At 38.3% G+C, this 20,031-nt stretch overlaps 1 protein-coding gene across 1 annotated transcript in view; it reads left to right on the forward strand.

The window, feature by feature from the left end:
- The window catches only part of Col1a2 (collagen type I alpha 2 chain), a 35,354-nt gene extending 19,334 nt beyond the window's left edge, over nucleotides 1–16,020 (forward strand). Inside the window, exons 30-52 of the mRNA XM_026391508.2 lie at nucleotides 855–899; nucleotides 2,014–2,112; nucleotides 3,305–3,412; nucleotides 4,088–4,141; nucleotides 5,009–5,062; nucleotides 5,768–5,821; nucleotides 5,925–5,978; nucleotides 6,075–6,182; nucleotides 6,558–6,611; nucleotides 7,518–7,571; nucleotides 8,518–8,679; nucleotides 9,687–9,794; nucleotides 10,458–10,565; nucleotides 10,918–10,971; nucleotides 11,054–11,161; nucleotides 11,298–11,351; nucleotides 11,764–11,871; nucleotides 12,364–12,417; nucleotides 12,541–12,648; nucleotides 12,963–13,221; nucleotides 13,649–13,833; nucleotides 14,475–14,717; nucleotides 15,534–16,020. Coding sequence (XP_026247293.1) covers nucleotides 855–899; nucleotides 2,014–2,112; nucleotides 3,305–3,412; nucleotides 4,088–4,141; nucleotides 5,009–5,062; nucleotides 5,768–5,821; nucleotides 5,925–5,978; nucleotides 6,075–6,182; nucleotides 6,558–6,611; nucleotides 7,518–7,571; nucleotides 8,518–8,679; nucleotides 9,687–9,794; nucleotides 10,458–10,565; nucleotides 10,918–10,971; nucleotides 11,054–11,161; nucleotides 11,298–11,351; nucleotides 11,764–11,871; nucleotides 12,364–12,417; nucleotides 12,541–12,648; nucleotides 12,963–13,221; nucleotides 13,649–13,833; nucleotides 14,475–14,717; nucleotides 15,534–15,680 — 2,382 coding nt within the window. The 3' untranslated portion in view covers nucleotides 15,681–16,020. The remainder of the gene's footprint in view (nucleotides 1–854; nucleotides 900–2,013; nucleotides 2,113–3,304; nucleotides 3,413–4,087; nucleotides 4,142–5,008; nucleotides 5,063–5,767; nucleotides 5,822–5,924; nucleotides 5,979–6,074; nucleotides 6,183–6,557; nucleotides 6,612–7,517; nucleotides 7,572–8,517; nucleotides 8,680–9,686; nucleotides 9,795–10,457; nucleotides 10,566–10,917; nucleotides 10,972–11,053; nucleotides 11,162–11,297; nucleotides 11,352–11,763; nucleotides 11,872–12,363; nucleotides 12,418–12,540; nucleotides 12,649–12,962; nucleotides 13,222–13,648; nucleotides 13,834–14,474; nucleotides 14,718–15,533) is intronic.
- Nucleotides 16,021–20,031: the final 4,011 nt, after the last annotated feature.

Consider the following 20,031-nt stretch of genomic DNA (forward strand, 5'->3'; position numbering starts at 1 on the left):
GTTGGTGCTGAGGGAGAGAGTGAAATGAGTTACTGATGTTAGTTCAAATTACTTTGTTTTATGGATTCAATGAAACATCACATTATGAAAGTAAAATCTATCAATGAATATTTCATGTAATAGCCTTACTTTTTGTTTTGTTCTTGGTAATGTTAAAATACAAATTATTTCCTTTTCTAGAGTGAGAACATAAATGCACTGATTTTTCATCAAACTGGACCCTGAAAAATTGCTTTTAATGTTTTTCTTGGCATTCAGACATGACAGTGCTATCCACAATCAGAGCATGAGTTCTGAGTCATTTTCTCTGTAATTGTGATGAATGTGCCTCAATTTAGTTACATTCTGTGGCCTGGTCTCCTTTGTCAACAGTGGGGCACATTAAGGAGACAGCTGGTCAGTAATAAAAGAGATACACTTGGGTATACAATTAACTAGGTAATGTACAGAATATGATAATTTCTATTAAGAAGCCAGTCTGTTATATAGCTAAAAATAGGCAATGTCTGATAGTGTTCATTATTATTTATCATATTATCAAAAGAGATAGTCTGCTTTGTCACTTTTTTAAAGACAATGGACTAAATAATGTAAATTTAAATTTTCTGATACCAGGTCCTGTCTTAAAATAGATACATCTTTGATATCCACGGACTTCTCTTTTTGTAGATTTTCATAGACCACTGAGAATTCTGTTGTATGTATTGCATTACCCTCTATACTTAGGCTTTTTATAAGTAGAGCCCACGCAGCTTTATTTCACTTTTTCAGAACCTTTCAAATATCATAATCATAAGTGAATTTAGAAATCACCTATACACTTCATGTTTGACATATTCTTGGATTTTGCCTAGGGTATCCCTGGTGAATTTGGTCTCCCTGGTCCTGCTGGTCCAAGAGTAAGTGTTATTTAATTAACTTTCAACAATTTCTGGCAATGTGTTTTTAAAAGAAGGCACACTTTCTCCTAAAGCCACTGATGACCTTCCTTGCACACCTCTTTTATTATCAAATGTGATCCATAGAGATCAGTAGATTTCTAAGTTGATAGTTGACTTTTCTGTTTAGTTACTCAAATTTCCTATTCAATAACTACATGGTCGTAAGACACATAAATGAACTAATGCAAGTATTATAGTCAGTGATTTATATAGACAAGTGTGAGACATTCACGACAGTGGCTCAACTTAACCCAAGGGAAATTAATAACTTACTAAGATCTAAAGTCAGTTTTTGCAATGTTTGTTGATATCCACAGTCTAAAGCTGATTGTATACGTCTAATTTATACAGAAAAATAAAATAAAGATATAGTTTGTGGATATTAACATAACTGGAATGATTCATTTGCCACTGAAGTATCCCATTATGTTGCTGGTGATCATGGACCTTGGAAGCCCAGAGTTAGTATTTTAAAAGTCCATAGTACAATAAAAGCAAGTTATAACAAAGACCTTTGATACTGTTGCAATGTTAACCTAGGTGATAAATATTCTGGGTCACAGAATGCCACATTATAGTGATATTTAGATATGAGTTGAGATATACTACATATATGGTAAATTGATAGATACATATATACACACAACTGAGGAGTTGAATATTATAACTGTTACACCATTATTGCATGAGGTTGAAAAAAGGGGGCAGAGATATAATCTTTATCTATATCTGACATTGCTATTCCACTCTAATGCCACAATCTTTTCCTTTGACTGCTATGTGTAATCAACTTCTATTTTTACCTATGGATTTATCACAGATGCAAAAAAAAGGAAATAAATTCCAAAGGTTGGACATTTTACTTTAGAAGTAACACATTTTAGAATCATAATCCCAGAACATTAGAACTAATTGAGACTTTATAGATTATCTCATCCCATCTCATCATTTTACAAATGGAGAAATTAGAAACAAAAAAATTTTAATTTGCTAAAAGATGGCAGAACAAATGTGAACTGTGGGTTTAACATGGTATCTCTGAAAGTGACATCTCCTAATTTCTGCTTTACAGGGGGAACGTGGTCCCCCAGGTGAGAGTGGGGCTGTTGGTCCTGCTGGTCCCATTGGAAGCCGAGGTCCTTCTGGACCCCCAGGGCCTGATGGAAACAAGGTAAAACTTTGGGTTGTATACTTTGTTGGCATTATACCCAATAATAAATACACTCTTTATAAGAAAAGGAAAATTTTTCATATTTTTATTTATTTCCAATTCTGTGATGATTTCCACCTTAGTAAGCAGTCCAGGGGACCTAAATTATTCCAAAAGAAAACTGAGGCAGAGAGGCCTCAAACAGTAATGAATTAGTGTGGTTTTACCCTTTTCTCATTACATTGTTTATGCCTTTGTTTGAAACAAGAATCATCCTATATATGGGGACATTATTTTCAGAAAACAAACTTTATCCTTTCAATATCCCACCCTTGAATTAAAATTTTTAAAAGTTAAATTTTAACAATGAGAGTTTATAATAATGAACATTAACTGGATACTATATTCACCCTCCCCCACCAAAAAAAATAAATTTGAAAGCTTGTGTTTTAAAGCAGAACCTGTAGTTCAGACTTTAAAGTGGATGGAATTATACATGTTTGGAAAACAGATTACTTGAAACACAGGAAGAAGAAGGCAATTCGTATTAACTTCTGATTCTTACCTTCAAGGCAGAAAATGTGTAGAGTCATTGCAGAAGGTTATTTTAGTATGTGGAAGGATATTATAGGGAATAAATGAAAACAAGGTAAGAGGGAGAGAAGAAATAAGAAAGGAAATAGAGTTGTGTTAGATGATCCTTTCATAGGGACTTATTCATCTCAGAAGCTAGTCAATAGTTTTAAGTACATGAAATTGTGAAGGTTCATACAAAATGGAATCTATAGTCTCCTCTTTTAAGAAAACTAAAAACACAAATATCTCCCCAGTTGATAAGGTCTCTTTCCATGTTTCCTCCCTGGGTTAAGAGACTTATCCTTGAAAAAGGTTTATGGACAAACATTTTTCACTCTCTGCTTCCCATTGTCCCCATCATCTCCTTCTCCAGGCCAGTCTTCCTTAAGAGGATTGGAAGCAGGTTATAGAAGAATCACAGCCACCCACTCCCACTACTCTCTTCTCTTTAGTCATTGTGTCATTGATAGCATCTCCCTGTTATATTCTCTGTCTTTCAATGGCCCTCCTTTGTGTCTCTAAGCAAGCAAGAATGCTACCTATTAAATGTTTAAATTGGAATTCTTCAAGAGTTTATTTCTTCATTTTTTTTTCTTTTGCCACTGAAATAATTGATTTCGCATGTGTTTGATTCAAGGGTGAACCCGGTGTGGTTGGTGCTCCAGGCACTGCTGGTGCATCTGGTCCTGGTGGACTCCCAGGAGAGAGGGGTGCTGCTGGCATACCTGGAGGCAAGGGAGAAAAGGTATCTTCTCAGTGTTGGCCCTTAATACATACTATTGATGAACCCTGGCAAAGGGACCTCACAAGGATGCCCAGTTTTTTTTTACAATTCTTGGCAGGTGGTCTGGTAGCATTTTGATATCTATCTATGTACATTTCCCTCTGCCACCTAGCACCTACGCATTTCTAAACTCACTAATCTGGCAAAATTCCTCACTACCATGGAATTTCACGCAAACAGATGGTGTTGAGTAATACATGAGGCTCATTTTAATGCCACTAACAATAATGCCTCATCCTGCCCTAATTAATGGGAAGAAGCTCTATTGAACAGCTGTCAACCGTGCTGCTGCATTAGTTATGCCGTAAGAGTGATCAGGCCCTGCAGCCCATTGTGATGTTGTCTTACAATTCTGTCCACATGAATTTGTACCTTGCTTGATTATGCGTCAGAAGGGTATATGGAAATTAGGGGGGAAATGTTTGACAATAATCCGGAATGGATCTTGAATTATTATTATTTTTAAAATTTCTTTCCTTGTTCAACATCCTATGGAAGGGTAGGGAATTGAGAAATGTACTAAATATCTTAAATGATGAATGGTATTATAGAGTCTTCTATAAAATCACTTCAGATTAATTTTGATTCAAAAATGTGTTCAGAAAATAAAAAGTTGCTCTTGCTTTATACTTTCAGGGTGAACCTGGCCTCAGAGGTGAAATTGGTAACCCTGGCAGAGATGGTGCTCGTGTAAGTTGAATTTTATTTGAATTGAGAAAGTTTTCAAAAATAGCAAGTTTAGTAAGATAGTATTGCATTCCTTCCTGGATCCACCACTAATAATGTCATTTTTCATGTTCCAAAAGAAAAATTCAACAGGACATACTCCTTTGGAAATCACATCTGGAATTTTCTAACTTCCCTAATATTAAATATACCACCTACAGACAAAAAGCTCTGGGTTTAATAGAACATTAAACAAGTATTTGAAGTGATAATGAGGCTTTAAAAAAATAACAAATGTAAATGCCTTTACATTTAAAAAGCCAGAACTCTTAACAAGGTCCTGCAGTTACTCAGATGTCTGCCTTGAGACTTTGTCTAAGAGCAGCCATAAAGATCAGCTGTTAATGCCATAGAGATGCCAAAGAAAATACATAAAAGCATAATTACCCTACCAAGGGTATCAGCATCATGACACTTGCAGGCCACAGTCTGCCTTGGTTCTTTCTTTCACTTCTCCCTCAGAGATGATTTTCTGTAGCCCATTCTTTCCTTTGAACCATAGAGTTCTGACATTTCCAAACAAGGCTAATAAATTTACCAATCTCCAAGTAATTTTTATAAGAGCAGAATTCAGATCTCCCAAATTCTTAGCCTGCCCTCGATTTACACATTTTCATAGCTTTTATTACTAGAGTTCTGTTCTCCTGAAAGTGGCTTCTCATAGTCTTGATAATTAGAATTGAAATAGATCCAAGATTTCTTGATGTCCAACCAGAATGTGTAGTAACAGTGCTCAGTCTCTGCATAGGCCTAGCAGCAGGAATGACAAGGTTCACTTTTGAAGGTGTGGAGTGTTACTAATTAATAAGACATGTTTCCTTTTGTTACTAGGGTGCTCCTGGTGCTGTAGGTGCCCCTGGTCCTGCTGGAGCTACAGGTGACCGGGTGAGCTTGCATTTTCACTAAGTGTAACTCTATGAGCTGATAGCACTATCTAAAATTTCCTGCCTGCCCTAGTCCCAAAGAGCCCCAGCAATTCATTTTTATGGCTTGGTATAAAGCCCACTTATTTAAAAACCTAGCTGTTGTGATAGGGCAGCAGGAAACAAATGCTCTGTGTTTAAAGTTCTCTTTCCCATCCTATAGATGTGCCAGCTATCTGATCTATACTTTAATCCCTATCATTTGTTTTACAGACTTTCCCTGTTGCCCATTAACAATATCCTAATGCACTAAGCCTTCTCAAAGCCTTCAATTGTAAAAAATCAATAAAATACATAGTGTGCCCATTTCACATCAAGCAGTCCACTTAAAATAGACCTTATTTATTGTATTGCAAAGAGTGCAGCAAATAGATCAGCTCTGTGTCCATCTAAAAATTAAAATGTCCTCCTCCTGGTATTGTGGGTTCTGATTTATAGTGTTTTTGCAAGAGAACAACCAAAACCACTTCAACTCTTAAAATGAATACAGCATTAAGTAAAGTAAGAATCCACTTCATTTTGCTCTGTGAGATGTACATTAGTTATCTCTTCCAAGAAATCTGCAAACTCTGACAACAGCCTTGTTTACTGCTGTTCTTCGTCCTTCCTGCCTCTTGGAGCACCTGCATTAGGCACATTAGCCGATTCATCATTTGTTCCATTACAGGGTGAAGCTGGTGCTGCTGGTCCTGCTGGCCCAGCTGGTCCTCGGGGTAGCCCTGTAAGTAAAAATCTGGATCATTTGGACTCTCATACCTCACAACTTTTAAACATTCATGAATTTAGGATTGCTAAGGCTTTTTAAAATCCCTTCTTCCATCTAGGGTGAACGTGGTGAGGTTGGTCCTGCTGGTCCCAATGGATTTGCTGGTCCTGCTGTGAGTATCACATAATGAAGATTGATCTGACATCATACCAGGTTGGGAAGCAGAGTGAATCAGAATACCAGAGCTATAACAGATCCTTTCCAACAGGGTGCCGCTGGTCAACCTGGTGCTAAAGGAGAGAGAGGAACCAAAGGACCTAAGGGTGAAAATGGTGTTGTTGGTCCCGCCGGCCCCGTTGGAGCTGCTGGCCCATCTGTAAGTTGAATTCACTGGTGGTCAACATAGCCTGTATAGTTATCCATGAGATTTATAATTCAACACACATCAATCAAGTACCTACTGTATACTAGGGAATATACCAGAAAGAAGATGATTTTTTTTTAAAAAAAGTTAACCTTTGCACACCAATTAACATTAAAGTTTTGCTAGTATCATCTTATTTATATTCTTCAATAAACCACAGGGTGGTAATATTTATGTAATAATATTTATTTTATATGACACAGATAATAATTTTTCATTTATGGATTTTCTTCTAATGGATATGGGAATGATCCTTTTGGAAAAAGAGTAACATGTATAAGAATCATTTCTTTTGGAGTTTGACCTCATCTTTCTGTTTGCATTTAGGGTCCTAATGGTCCCCCTGGTCCTGCTGGAGGTCGTGGTGATGGAGGACCCCCTGTAAGTATCTGCAATGGACTCTCATCACTCTTCTTTCTTCAGATTCTATTAGGAATAACTTGAACGTTTTGAAGTCTTTAGTTCATTTAAACTCTTACTAGAAGATTCTTGAGATTCAAGTTCATTCTAATCAGAGCAATTCTGATATTGAAGGTAAGGTCAGCCACTCTGGATGTTAATCCCAGCTGAGGCTCAATGCAGGATATGTTTCTACCACCTCACTTGAGGTAATACCCAAGGTCGACCCCTAGTGGTTTAACTGTGAAGTGGATAAAATAGTTCTTTATCCTTTTTTTTTTTTAATGAAATGATATGTCTTTATTATTTTCAACACAACCCACAGAGTAGTTTTTGATTTCTCCCTTTTCCTACCTGTCCTAGTCCTTACCCTTGTATCTAGTGTTGCCAGCTTGACTTTCTAGAGACGCAGAGCTCCCCAGAAATGGATTCTACTGAGTAGTGGGAGTGGGTGGCTGTGTATAGTGCCCTAGGTCATTTATTCTTTCGACACACACCCTCTATAAATAACATTTCTCCTTTAGTTATTTTGTTCCCATTCTCTTAGTCAGGTAGTTAAGATAGTCACTAATGTATACAACATTAATGTGTAACAGTGACATAGTGTCTTATATTCTTGCTCTTACAACCATGAGTTAAGATGTATTTCAAAAAGAACAGTCAAAACCTTAATGCAAAACATGGGCACAGTAACTGGTGGCATGTTGATAAGGAATAGGTGGGGAGGAGGGTCTTCAGAGTCCTGGTTGAATAATACCTATAGGAAACAGCCTACTACTTACTCTTTGGTCCATCCCTAGGCCCATCAGGATTTTCCACAGGAGAAATTCCTCTCATCCAAATTTTTGGAGTTAGTTTGACTGGAATTTTAATGTGCTTCATTCTTAGGGTATGACTGGTTTCCCTGGTGCTGCTGGACGAACTGGTCCCCCTGGACCCTCTGTAAGTAAATCACTCCAAATATGTCTTCATTTACACTAGCCAAAAAAATCCAGCCTCTGATAAGAAACTAGCGAGCAACTTAAAAGTAGCGAGCAACTCTCTATAAAAACATATCGCTAATATTTGCTATTACTTTCCTGATGTAAAATCAGTTTTTCTCAACCATTAAGGCAAAACCATCACAAATTATATTTTATAATATCAATTTAAGAGGCTTTTACTCATGCAAACACCAATCTCATTTTGAGGGCACGATCTCTGTTAAAAATAAAGAAACAGTATGGTTTTAGTCACATATCAGATATTTCTATATCTAATTACCCTTTATGGCTAACATTCTGCCTCCTTTGTTAAGGTATAATTGTTCCTAAATTTAAAGGTGGTTTGGCCTCTAATTTAATTCTGATTCAGACTCTCCTGTCAGGACTCAAGAGAATTTAATTAATTACCAAGGATTAAGTCTTCTGGTTGAGGTTTCAGGTGGGATGGAAATAGCAAAGATGTTGATTTCTTGGAATCCTTTTACAGGTTCATAACAGAAAAATCTTCATTCCCTGTAGGCATTTAATTAAACCTAGTTGAGAGCATATGTGGTTCCTAAGTTATGAACAAAATGCCAGTATTGGCTTTCTTCAAAAAGAAATGGGCAGAATCTTCCAAAACCCAAAGTCCCGTTCACTTAAAATTAACTCTCATAACTTCGCATGGTTCTGATTCTAATATGCCAGGGTCATTTCCTCACAGAAGTTTGACACTAACTGGGCCTCGATTATTTGCTGTGTCATAGCCTCAGGAAATGTATAACAGAAGTTGCTTCTTTCTATGAGGTTGTTAAAAACTCTAAATCCAAACAACAGCCAGGGTAGTTTTGCTTTAAAGTCGGTGGCTCTCTTCCAGGTCCATTATACTCAACAGAAAGTAAATGACCTTGTAAATTTGCCTACAGGGTATCACTGGCCCTCCTGGTCCCCCTGGTGCTGCTGGTAAAGAAGGGCTTCGAGGTCCTCGTGGTGACCAAGGTCCCGTTGGCCGAACTGGAGAAACAGGTGCATCTGGCCCACCTGGCTTCACTGGTGAAAAGGGTCCCGCTGGAGAGCCTGGTACTGCTGTAAGTAATTTCAAACTCCTTTTTCTTATTGCCTGTTGATGAGCTAAAATAAAGCCCCTACGCGAATCCTCAATTTGGCATTTATGTTTGTTGATGAGTATTGCAAGCTCTCGCGTAGAGCTCAGTTGAGCCAGGAAATCTGTCCAGCACACTAGGTGCTGAGGCTTCAGCAGATACTCAGAAGGCACATAACAGGAATTGCAGCAAAGGAGGGAACTCACTCTTTATCACAACAGCCCTTAAGCTGTTTGTCAAGAGCACCTAAGTTTCTAGAATTAAGAGAATTCCATTGCTGTGGCCATCCTACTGGACATTCATCAATATCAATAAACTACTGATTTCTCAAACATGCATCATCCAGTATGATTGCTGCTTTGAAAGTGCTTTATCATATATGTGTTTTAAATTTCAGTAAAGTTGCCAGGCACAGTGGCACACGCCTGTAATCCCAGATGCTGGGGAGGCTGAGGCAGGAGGATAGAGAGTTCAAAGCCAGCTTCAGCAAAAAAGCAAGACACTAAGAAACTCAGTGAGACCCTGTCTCTAAATGAAATACAAAATAGGGCTAGGGATTGGCTCAGTGGTTGAGTGCCCCTCACTTCCATCCCTAGTACCACTCCCCGCCAAATGTTTTTTTTCAGTAAAGTTTTCTTTAAAAAAAAAAAAAGTGAAAAAGTGCCTTTATTAGACCTTAGAGGCCAAAATCAAGATTTGCTTCCCTGCATGGAGTGTGTGAAAACTCTATCCCCCTTGCAAATGGCCTCATTAATTTCAACTACATATTGTTAAATGTTGTACCATTGATCTTAAGGAGGAATTGGGTACAAAAAAAATATATACATGCCAAGATATAAGCTCACTGTCATCACTAGAGAAAAGATATCAAGGATACATCCCACTATTAGGACATAAACCTTTTTGTAAACTCATTTTCATAATCCTCAAACTAAACTGTATTATCATCCAGGGTCTTACCAGTAATACTCAGTATTTTTTCTCTTGCTTAGGGACCTCCTGGCACCCCAGGTCCTCAGGGTCTTCTTGGTGCTCCTGGTATTCTGGGTCTCCCTGGCTCCAGGGGCGAACGTGGTCTGCCAGGTATTGCTGGTGCTTTGGTGAGTGTTTGACACCACTCTGATTCTCATTAACATAATAAAAGATTTTAAAAGCTGCCACTTCAAATGTGACAGATTGATCACTGAATAACTCCACTTAAGATTTTTATTCATGGCATTTTCTTTATACAGATCACATGTCACTTATCTAAGAAGCTTTAATACCACCTTACTTAGACACACACTATAAAGACACAGCTTAACATTATGCAGAATGATTTTTGTTCTTTCTACACGCTTAAGAACTATATAAGCTCTAATTGCATTTACTCCTCTGCAATATGAAATGCTGGCATCATTTATCGTGCAGGAAGAATGAAATTCTGGAAATTCTGAATCATCCCATTTAACCTTACATGTGACAGCAACCAGAAATCATCTCATCTCCATAAACTCTTATCAACTATCTGAATTATTTTCATTTGGGATATTGGATGCAACTAGGTTTGCTTTATACAGAGCAAAATTCTATAACTACTCAATACTGACCTTCTGAGTGTATAGAAGGCAGGCAAGCACAACACTAATGACACCTCCTGACGTTTTACAGTCCAGTTTGCCTTTTTTTTTTTTTTTTTCAAACTAGAATCTCCTGAAGGTTGTTTTTGGAGAGTGAGGTTAGCATTTCATCTAATGAGAGAAATGTTGCTTTATCTTCTTTAGGGTGAACCTGGTCCTCTGGGCATTGCAGGCCCTCCTGGGGCCCGTGGTCCCCCTGGTGCAGTGGGCAGTCCTGGAGTCAATGGTGCTCCTGGTGAAGCTGGTCGTGATGTGAGTACAACACTTGGTTTGTAAAATAATACCGAGAAGGATTAAACTTGAGCTAAAGTTCTCTTGTTCCAAGTTTCTGAACTAGATGATCTGTTTCTCCATAACATCTACATGTAATGAACTCTCAGGACTGAAAGATATGAACAGTTTCTTGGGCCGCAGAATGAGTCTTTAACTATCACACTTTACATTTGGGGCTTAAATATTAAAAATATCTCAAAGAAAACCTAGCTTGGAAGACCTTATCCCTTTAACAGTCTGAAATAAGTTCCCTTGAAGGGGTTGGGAGATGAAGGGACTAGTAGGCCACAGAGCCTCATCAAGAGCATTAATTTGCATGGTGTCTTCACAGGGCAATCCTGGAAGTGATGGTCCTCCAGGTCGCGATGGTCAACCTGGACACAAGGTCAGTACATGTTTTCATTTTTCTCTAACTTAAAAGTGATGAAAATACAGATTGATGCTAAGCTTCATTTTGCCTTTGGTAGGGAGAACGCGGTTACCCTGGCAACATTGGTCCTGCTGGTGCTGCAGGTGCACCTGGTCCTCATGGCACTGTGGGTCCCGCTGGCAAACATGGAAACCGCGGTGAACCTGTAAGTCTAAATACCATTCCCTTAATGCTATCATCCTCAGGACTCCCCTCGTCTTCTCCACAGTGGGAGAGAGCAGGAGCATGAGAGAAGGATCTTGGGCTTAGCTGATGACTTGTTTCTCTTTTCCCATTTACAGGGTCCTGCTGGTTCTGTTGGTCCTGTTGGTGCTGTCGGTCCAAGAGGTCCTAGTGTACGTACACAGTGAGATTTTATACAAATTAACCCTTAGGGAGAATCCATCCAAATTATCTATATCTATTATATATTATCTATAACTATACATTATCTATTCAGAAGTTAGATAATATATATAGGCTAGACTTCAAATTTTAAAAAATATTTTACTCTATAAAAAAAGATTTGATTCAGATAGCTTGATCTATTTGAAGGCTTTTCTGCTTATTTGTATTACATAATCGTAGGTATCTAGCCCTTTCACCCACAGCTCAACTAAAGCAGAGATTATCAGAAGAATTGAGAACCTATCTAGACCTTTGCATGTCTCAAGTTACCTTCACAAACAGGGTAAACAGAATTTATAGAAAAGTGAGCATCATTTTTAAAAAGCTAAAAGTCCTCTCTGCTGTTCTCTTTTCTTACAGGGCCCACAAGGCGTTCGAGGTGACAAGGGAGAGCCTGGTGATAAAGGGCCCAGAGGTCTTCCTGGCCTAAAGGGACACAATGGATTACAGGGTCTTCCAGGTCTCGCTGTAAGTAAAACGTGGCCATTCCACATGTACACTGACCTCAAAGGCCTTGAGTTCAGAAGGACCTCCTCCGCATTTTCACTGCTATTGTTCTAAAACATCCTGCCTCGTGCCCATTTCCCACTCTGGCTAATTCCATGTCTGTCAGTGATGATGCTGTTTCATCCCCAGACGAAAAGGTGAGGGTTAAGGGAGATAGAAAAATACATATATTAAAATCTCCTGGCAACAATGTCCTTCAACCCCACTTAAAATAAATATAATTAGAGGAATGACTAATATTGCACTGTTGAAATAGCTCGTGGAAAAAAAAATAATTGAATGTAATAGACATAATGGGAGAAAAGAGCCCTACTTTACATTTTCAATTTTCTCAGTCCAGAGTCCATTGAAACTAAAGTTTTCTATTCAATTTGGGGGGGGGGGAGAAAATCTGTCTATTGACATGTGTTCTGAAAGTGTGATTTTTCTGTTGTTGTTGTTCTCTCTTTCAAGGGTCAACATGGTGATCAAGGTTCTCCTGGCCCTGTCGGTCCTGCTGGCCCTAGGGTAGGTGCATCCAAAAGATAGGTCATCTCTGAAATTGAGGCCAACAAGGGCAGTAAGGCCCAGGCCACATCTGCCTGGTGTGGATTTGCTCATTCACATGCACTTGTTTTCCTTCTTCTTTAGGGTCCTGCTGGTCCTTCTGGCCCTGCTGGCAAAGATGGTCGCTCTGGACATCCTGGTAGTGTCGGACCTGCTGGTGTCCGAGGATCTCAGGGTAGCCAAGGACCTGCTGTAAGTATGATTTGGTGAAATGAGAAAGAACATCACTGACTAGAGGAAAATTTTCTTCAGACTAAACCCAGGAGGTTTTGATAACACATTGAAGTAGCCCCACTTCAATATATTTTCTAAGGTATCTGAATATGGACTGTATGCATTGAGGTTTGTAAGCCCATGCCTATAAGTGTGCCCCGGAACAAGTTATTTACTTTAACTTGATTCCTTGTTGCTTTTGTAGGAAGCTCCATTGAAAATCTGCTGGCATGGATGTCTCTCTCACCGCAGCTGCATTCAAAGCTTTTCCTTTCTCACTTCTACCTTCACAGGGCCCTCCCGGTCCCCCTGGGCCTCCTGGGCCTCCTGGTGTAAGCGGTGGTGGTTACGACTTTGGTTATGAAGGAGACTTCTACAGGGCTGACCAGCCTCGCTCATCACCTTCTCTCAGACCCAAGGATTATGAAGTGGATGCCACCCTGAAGTCCCTCAACAACCAGATTGAGACCCTTCTTACTCCTGAAGGCTCTAGGAAGAACCCAGCTCGCACATGCCGAGACTTAAGACTCAGCCACCCAGAGTGGAGCAGCGGTAGGTCAAAACGTCCCAGCCACACTGACTGTTCTAACAGGTTGAGCTCATCAAACTCAATTCCCACTGATATCTCAAGTGAAAATGTTTTTGGTATAAAACTCACAGTATGTGAAATTTTAGCCAATTTATGAAGCATCATTTTCTTCTCCCAACCAGTGAGCATCCTCAGAATTCCCTTAACATAGATTTTTGACCTTCTCATGGGTAAATACCCTGCTCTGATTTTGCATGGAGGAGATATGAGAAGGAACTGTCTAATCTGAAACATAGCCTCCTCTTTCTTCCTGATAAATATGGAACAGATAATATCACAGTACCATAAAAAAAGTTACTTATGAAAATCAGTATTTTTGACTAATTATTATTAGAATCTATGTTCTACTCAGTAAGAAGGTTAATTATCTGGGTCTTGTTTTCTGAAAAGGTTACTATTGGATTGACCCGAACCAAGGATGCACTATGGATGCTATCAAAGTATATTGTGATTTCTCTACTGGTGAAACCTGCATCAAGGCCCAACCTGAACATATCCCAGCCAAGAACTGGTACAGGAGCACCAAGGCCAAGAAGCACGTCTGGTTAGCAGAAATTATGAATGGTGGTAGCCAGGTGAGGTGTCCTACAAACACTCCTCACTCTATAAAATGTTATTTTCTTAAGATTGTTTGTGTTTTACTTGTCTGTGTTTCGATATCTTACCAGTTCTGTCCTTGACTGTGAAAGATGGGTTGAATGGATCAAACAAGTAATTCCAAGTTTTTGTTCAAATTTGACTTGGTTGATAATCATTGGAAAAGCAGGCCAATGTCATTTAATGTGAAGGTGTGCTGGCCAGCAAATAGCTATGCATATGTGCTTTCAGAACAAAAGTAGTTTTCCTGAATTTTTAATCAAACTTTTTTCACCAACTTTGTTGAATCCCTTTTAGATTTCCACATATTAGAGATATATTATAGAAAAAGGTTGACTTCTGAATCTCTATCTCATTGCTATGTGCACATTAATGCTTACCTAAAACAGGTGCCGTTATTAAATAATCTCACCTTAGCCTAGTAGATCTTATGTCCACCATATGCTTCAAAGACAAGTGAACTTGAGTTTCCTTAAAAAGTACTTACTTCCTAAGACTTGGATATAAGTCCATTACTCCTCCTTTTACCAGACTGGTTTGGTTCTTTGTTGTTGTTTTAATTTTACTTTTAGAATCTGAGTTCTCCACTTAACTGGGATTCCCATTTTATCCTCTGCAGTTCGAATACAATGTAGAAGGAGTGACCTCCAAGGAAATGGCTACTCAACTTGCCTTCATGCGCCTGCTGGCCAACCATGCCTCTCAGAACATCACCTACCACTGCAAGAACAGCATTGCATACATGGATGGGGAGACTGGCAATCTGGATAAGGCTATCCTTCTGCAAGGCTCCAATGATGTTGAATTTGTTGCCGATGGCAACAGCAGGTTCACTTACACTGTTCTTGTAGATGGCTGCTCTGTAAGTAATATTAAAATGTGGGAATAGTATTTGTTTGGCGAAGTGGGGTTGGGGGAGTTCTAGCTTAGATCATTAGACGAACAGATGAATGACAAACCTAACTTATTCACTCTTTTTCATAAAGATATTTACTTAAATTCAGATGGATAAATCCAGAGAATTCTTATCAGATAACTGCCTTCAGAAGTACTCTGAAGTGCGGAAATAACTACTGTGTGTATGCATTAGTTGTTTTTCCTTTAACTTAATTCTTACATTACAATGTATGCCAAGAATTTAAATTTTGAGATTTACAGAGCCTATAATTTTAAAATTTGCAGTCATGTTGTATTTTTATTTTACTTCTTAGTATGGCCTATATTTAATTTTTTCTTTAGATAATTTTTCTTTCTTTATAAAAAAGAAAATATGTAACATATTCCCTTCAATATGTTACAATTAGGATAAAATTTAGACTTCATTCATGGCAGTACTACATACCTACCCAACACCCTCTTCCCAAATACACACACACATACACACACACACACACACACACACATCCCAATTTTGAAAATGATATTGTAGAAATAAGCCTCTTGGACTATATTTAAATGCATCAAAACTTAGGCTGGGCTGGGCAGAACCTCTCCGTAAAGAAATGCTTGACACTACACTCTCAGAGACGAGTTTGTTGATCTGGAACAAAATCGTCAGAATGCTATAAACAAGTCAAAAAGTGCTTCTTATAAAATCTAAAGTGAGGATGTTATCCAGTGCAGGAATAATCCTACTTTACATATCTCTTTCCTTCCTTTTTTTTTTTTTTTTTAACAGAAAAAGACAAATGAATGGGGAAAGACGATCATTGAATACAAAACAAACAAGCCGTCTCGCTTGCCCTTCCTTGATATTGCACCTTTGGACATCGGTGGCGCTGACCAAGAAATTGGTGTGGACATTGGCCCAGTCTGTTTCAAATAAATGAACTCAACCTAAATTAAAAATCAAAAAAGAAATCTGGGGGGAAAAAAACACTTTTTCTTTACCATTTCTTCTTTTTCTTCTTTTTTAACTGAAAGCTGAATCCTTCCATTTCTTCTGCACAACTCCTTGCTTAAATTGTGGGCAAAAGAGAAGAAGGATTGATCAGAGCATTGTGCAATAAGATTTAATTAACTCCCACTCCCTCTCCCCCTCCCCAAAAGATCTGGAATTTTGTGTTTGTTTTTTTTTCAACACTCTCACACCTATTGTGGAAAATGTCAACCTTTGTAAGAAAACTAAAATAAAAATTGAAAAATAAAAATCGTGAACATTCGCACCACTTGTGGCTTCTGAATATCTTCCACAGAGGGAAGTTTAAAACCAGAACTTCCAAAGGTTTAAACTACCTCAAAATGCTTTCCTGTGAGTGCGATCCACCTCATCCATGCTGACCTAGACAGACATGAACTGAGGTACTTGTTTTTGTTCATAATACAAAGGTGCTAACTAATAGTATTTCAGATACTTGAAGAATGTTGATGGTGCTAGAAGAATCTGAGAAGAAATACTCCTCTGTATTGAGTTGTATTGTGTGGGTTTTTTTTTTTTTAATTTGACTTAGCATCCGTATGTTTCATCTCATCCCCAAGTAAAGGTATGCACATCATTTGCCCAAAATCGCCCTCTTCTTAGATTCAGCATTTGTTCTTTGCCAGTCTCATTTTCATTCTCTTCCATGGTTCCAAAGAAGCCTTGTTTCTTAGACAAGCAGAAAAAAATTAAATTGTACCTATTTTGTATATGTGAGATGTTTAAATAAATTGTGAAAAATGAAATAAAGCATGTTTGGTTTTCCAAAAGAATATATTGAGTAAAATTCCTTGCTTCAATGCTCTTTGCAATGTAAATATGCATCTCTACCAGCCATTAGACTAAGTGCCTCTCGTTAGATAGAAATTGTGCAAAAAAGGGCAGTGTAATCGGGTGTTAAGAGCAGAACACAAGGACCGGGAGATCTGAGCTTTAATTCTGACTCTGTTCCTTGTGGCTGGGTGATTGGAGCTTCTGAGCCCTGTGTTTCAGTTTCTTATCTATAATACGGAGGGGAGTCCTTCTCTGCATTATTAAACATTAGCCCTACTCAGAATATGTAAAGCTTAAGCAGCACAGCATTGTCAACCTAAGTTTACTATAAGCAAAGGTCAATAAAAACTTTTGGTTTATTATCCATTAAGCACTTTGCAACTGAAAATGGCTGAAAGCTGGTCTATGCACAATTAATATTATTAACTAAAACAGTTTCAAATATTCAGTAAAAATGCCATACACTTAAATCTGATGCAACTGAGTACAATGCCTGTTAAGAGGTAATGTGTGTGCTGTCAATCAGCATAGACAGTTGTGGATAATAGTACCATGAACACCTACCTGCCAAATCAAGTTCATTTTCCTCCCCTGCACCTTTCAATGACATCTTTAATACACTTAAACATAGTAATGTGTCAAGTAAAATGTTAAGATTCATTTAGAACTTATTTCCTGTTGCAGAACATAATTGTGATTGTAATATTTGCCTCCTGTTATAAGTCATCTCAAGATTCAATTAGTTTTTAAAGCAAAGACTGAACATGAGGAAAATCTAACATTAGCTCTAAAAAGTTATCAAAGTTTGCTAACCACATGCTTACCTAAAACTATGGTCCTTCTACCACCAGATCAGAACACTGAGGTGTTGTTAAAATGCAGATGCACAATTTTCCTCCACCAAAATCAGATTTCATAAGGAATTGGTATTCATAAGCACCATGGGAAATTCCAAAGTGCACCAATTGAGGGAACACCAGATTATGTTATCTCCGTAGTCCTGCTTGGCTCTAATGTTCTACATCAGCAACACAGAGAAAACTAGACCCTGGAATCAGAATGTTAGTAGCCCCTATAAATGAGCAATTGGAACAGGCAGGGCAAATTTATATGATAAAACAGAAATCTCTGAATGAAATATAAGCTATGTCCTCAGACTTATAGTGCAAGGGAAAAAAAAGAAAACACCATGTATTAAGTACCAACTATAGGTCAAATGCTACTGAAATAATAATAACAACCTTTGATAAAATGAATCTGAATCAGCAAATTTCCAAGCCAACAGTATCTTATCTTAATATTTAAATCATTCATCAGTGGGAACAGAAAAAGTCAAATAAATAAGGGTATTTTTAATGGATAACATGCAGAAATGTACTTTATGGTGTATCTAACAGATAACATTAGGATAAATAAATGTGGGGTATCCTAATGACATTTAGGAGGATGATTGAACAGAAGAAAAACTGCCTTTTGAAACGGCCAGTCTTTAAAATGTAATTTCCAAGTTCAGTGTCACTGTCATAGAAATATATTAAAACGTGCATTTTAAAAAATTCTGTGAGTTGGTGCTCTAGTGGAGGAACGTTAGGAATGATTTCTAGGCCTAAGTTTTCTAAATTTGCTATAATGTGATTTTATTACTTGTATCATTTACAACAAATTAACTCAAAATGGTATGAAATGAAATTAGTAGTCAACAAATAAAAACAATGTCCGTGGAAGAATGATTATCTCCAGGGAAAAAGGGTGGCCAACTTCCCAGACGCCTAGTTCCTGAAAGGGAAGGAAAAGCCCCACCTGAGTGTCATCCGCCAAGCACCAAACACCCTGGAAGACATCGGTAGCTGCACAAAGCCATAGCAGACAGCAGCATCCTTAGAGTTCTCAGTTTGGTTGCAAATCAGAATAAACTAATGTGTGAACAGAATTTTAAACAACGTGTCCTCTGAGGATGGCAGAGGCCACTATTAATTCATTAGAGGGACTCTCAGGAAATTAACCTCAGTCTCATGTAATACAGTGATATTTAGATTGAACTGGCCCCTCTTGCTAGAGATCTCATTTCACCTTCAAACCCTCTGTGTGGCTAAATGCTTCTTCTGTGGAAGCCACATGTTAAAACAGTATGGTACTTTCCAAGCCAAGTGGTCTACCTTGAGTAGACCAGGGTCTGGATTCAAAAGAGTGGAAATAGAGAAATGTCCTGAAGACTTGACTCTTCTATAATCAGTCTCCCCTGTGAAGCTAATCACCAGGCCTAAGGGATACTTCTCATGACATTTCCTGATCCTTGACTGAGAGAAGGTCAGCCACCTCTAACTTGTGTGAGTGTGAAAGGGAAGAAGATTTCACACGATAGAGGGAAGAATCGGGTAGCCAAGTTGTGGGGAGGGGATATTAATCAAGTCTGGTAAAAAGGGTCATTTAAAATTCTAAAATCAATACAGCTAATGCACTGGCAAAGAGCAAAGACACCTGAACAATGCTGAACACATTTATTATCTTTAATGCCAAGAGACTTTTTTATGCTATTCCACTTAATATCACTGAAAAGGAAGTTCAGAAATTGGATTATAGATAAGAAAAGTTAGAAATGTCATTCTGGGTCAGAACAACAATCCATCTAGATGAGCACTTTGCCTTTGACAGTGGCACCAAGGGAAATTCGGGAGAAAGAGTGGTTGGCACTTCTCGTGAAGCCAGCCTCAGAACTCCCATTTAATAACCCCTTGTAAATCTTCTTTGTACATAGATGTATCTAAACCCTTCCAGAGCCTTCTATCTGTTTTGAAATATGTTGGTATTACAGTACCAACAGGAGAGAGCTAATGCTGAATTGTTAGCTCAGCTTCCTGGTCCTCTGATCATATAGCTAAAATATGTTTCCTAGCCCTGGGCCTGGATCAGCAAGGGATTCAACAACTCTGTATCCTCAGGGAGCACCAGTAACTGCAGCAAGGGGGCCATAGGCAGCAGCACTAGCTCCACCATTGACTAGTCAAGGGCCCTTGGGAAAGTCTCTTATTTGAGGATGGGATTAACATCCCTGCTCTCAGAGATCTCAATTAGCATAGGGACTCTGCCTATCTCGCAGAACAGCTAGGGAGGGGACAAATGTGGCCTGTGCAAAAGCATGGAGTAAAATACAGGCAATGTTACTTGTTATCATTAGGTCCCAAATGCTCAGTCACCAGCAGTAACCTCTTGATTTATTATCACCAGCCCACCAATTTAGAGAGAAGGGAATCTAGAATTTAAATTTGATTAGCACTACTCTCTAAATTGATAGTCTGTCCATTTTGAGTTGTGCCTCCCTATCAATAAAAATTTGAGCTCTTACAACTAATTTTGTTTATCTATCTACATATAAATGTTGTACATGTACTATGGTCTAATATATTATGTGCAATATAAAACTTCTACAGAAAATAAATATGAATAGTAAAGTCCATATCTCTGTGGATAATTTTGCACTCCCACC

The sequence above is a fragment of the Urocitellus parryii genome, chromosome 3 (assembly GCF_045843805.1).
Source record: "Urocitellus parryii isolate mUroPar1 chromosome 3, mUroPar1.hap1, whole genome shotgun sequence".
NCBI classification, from domain to species: Eukaryota; Metazoa; Chordata; class Mammalia; order Rodentia; family Sciuridae; genus Urocitellus; species Urocitellus parryii.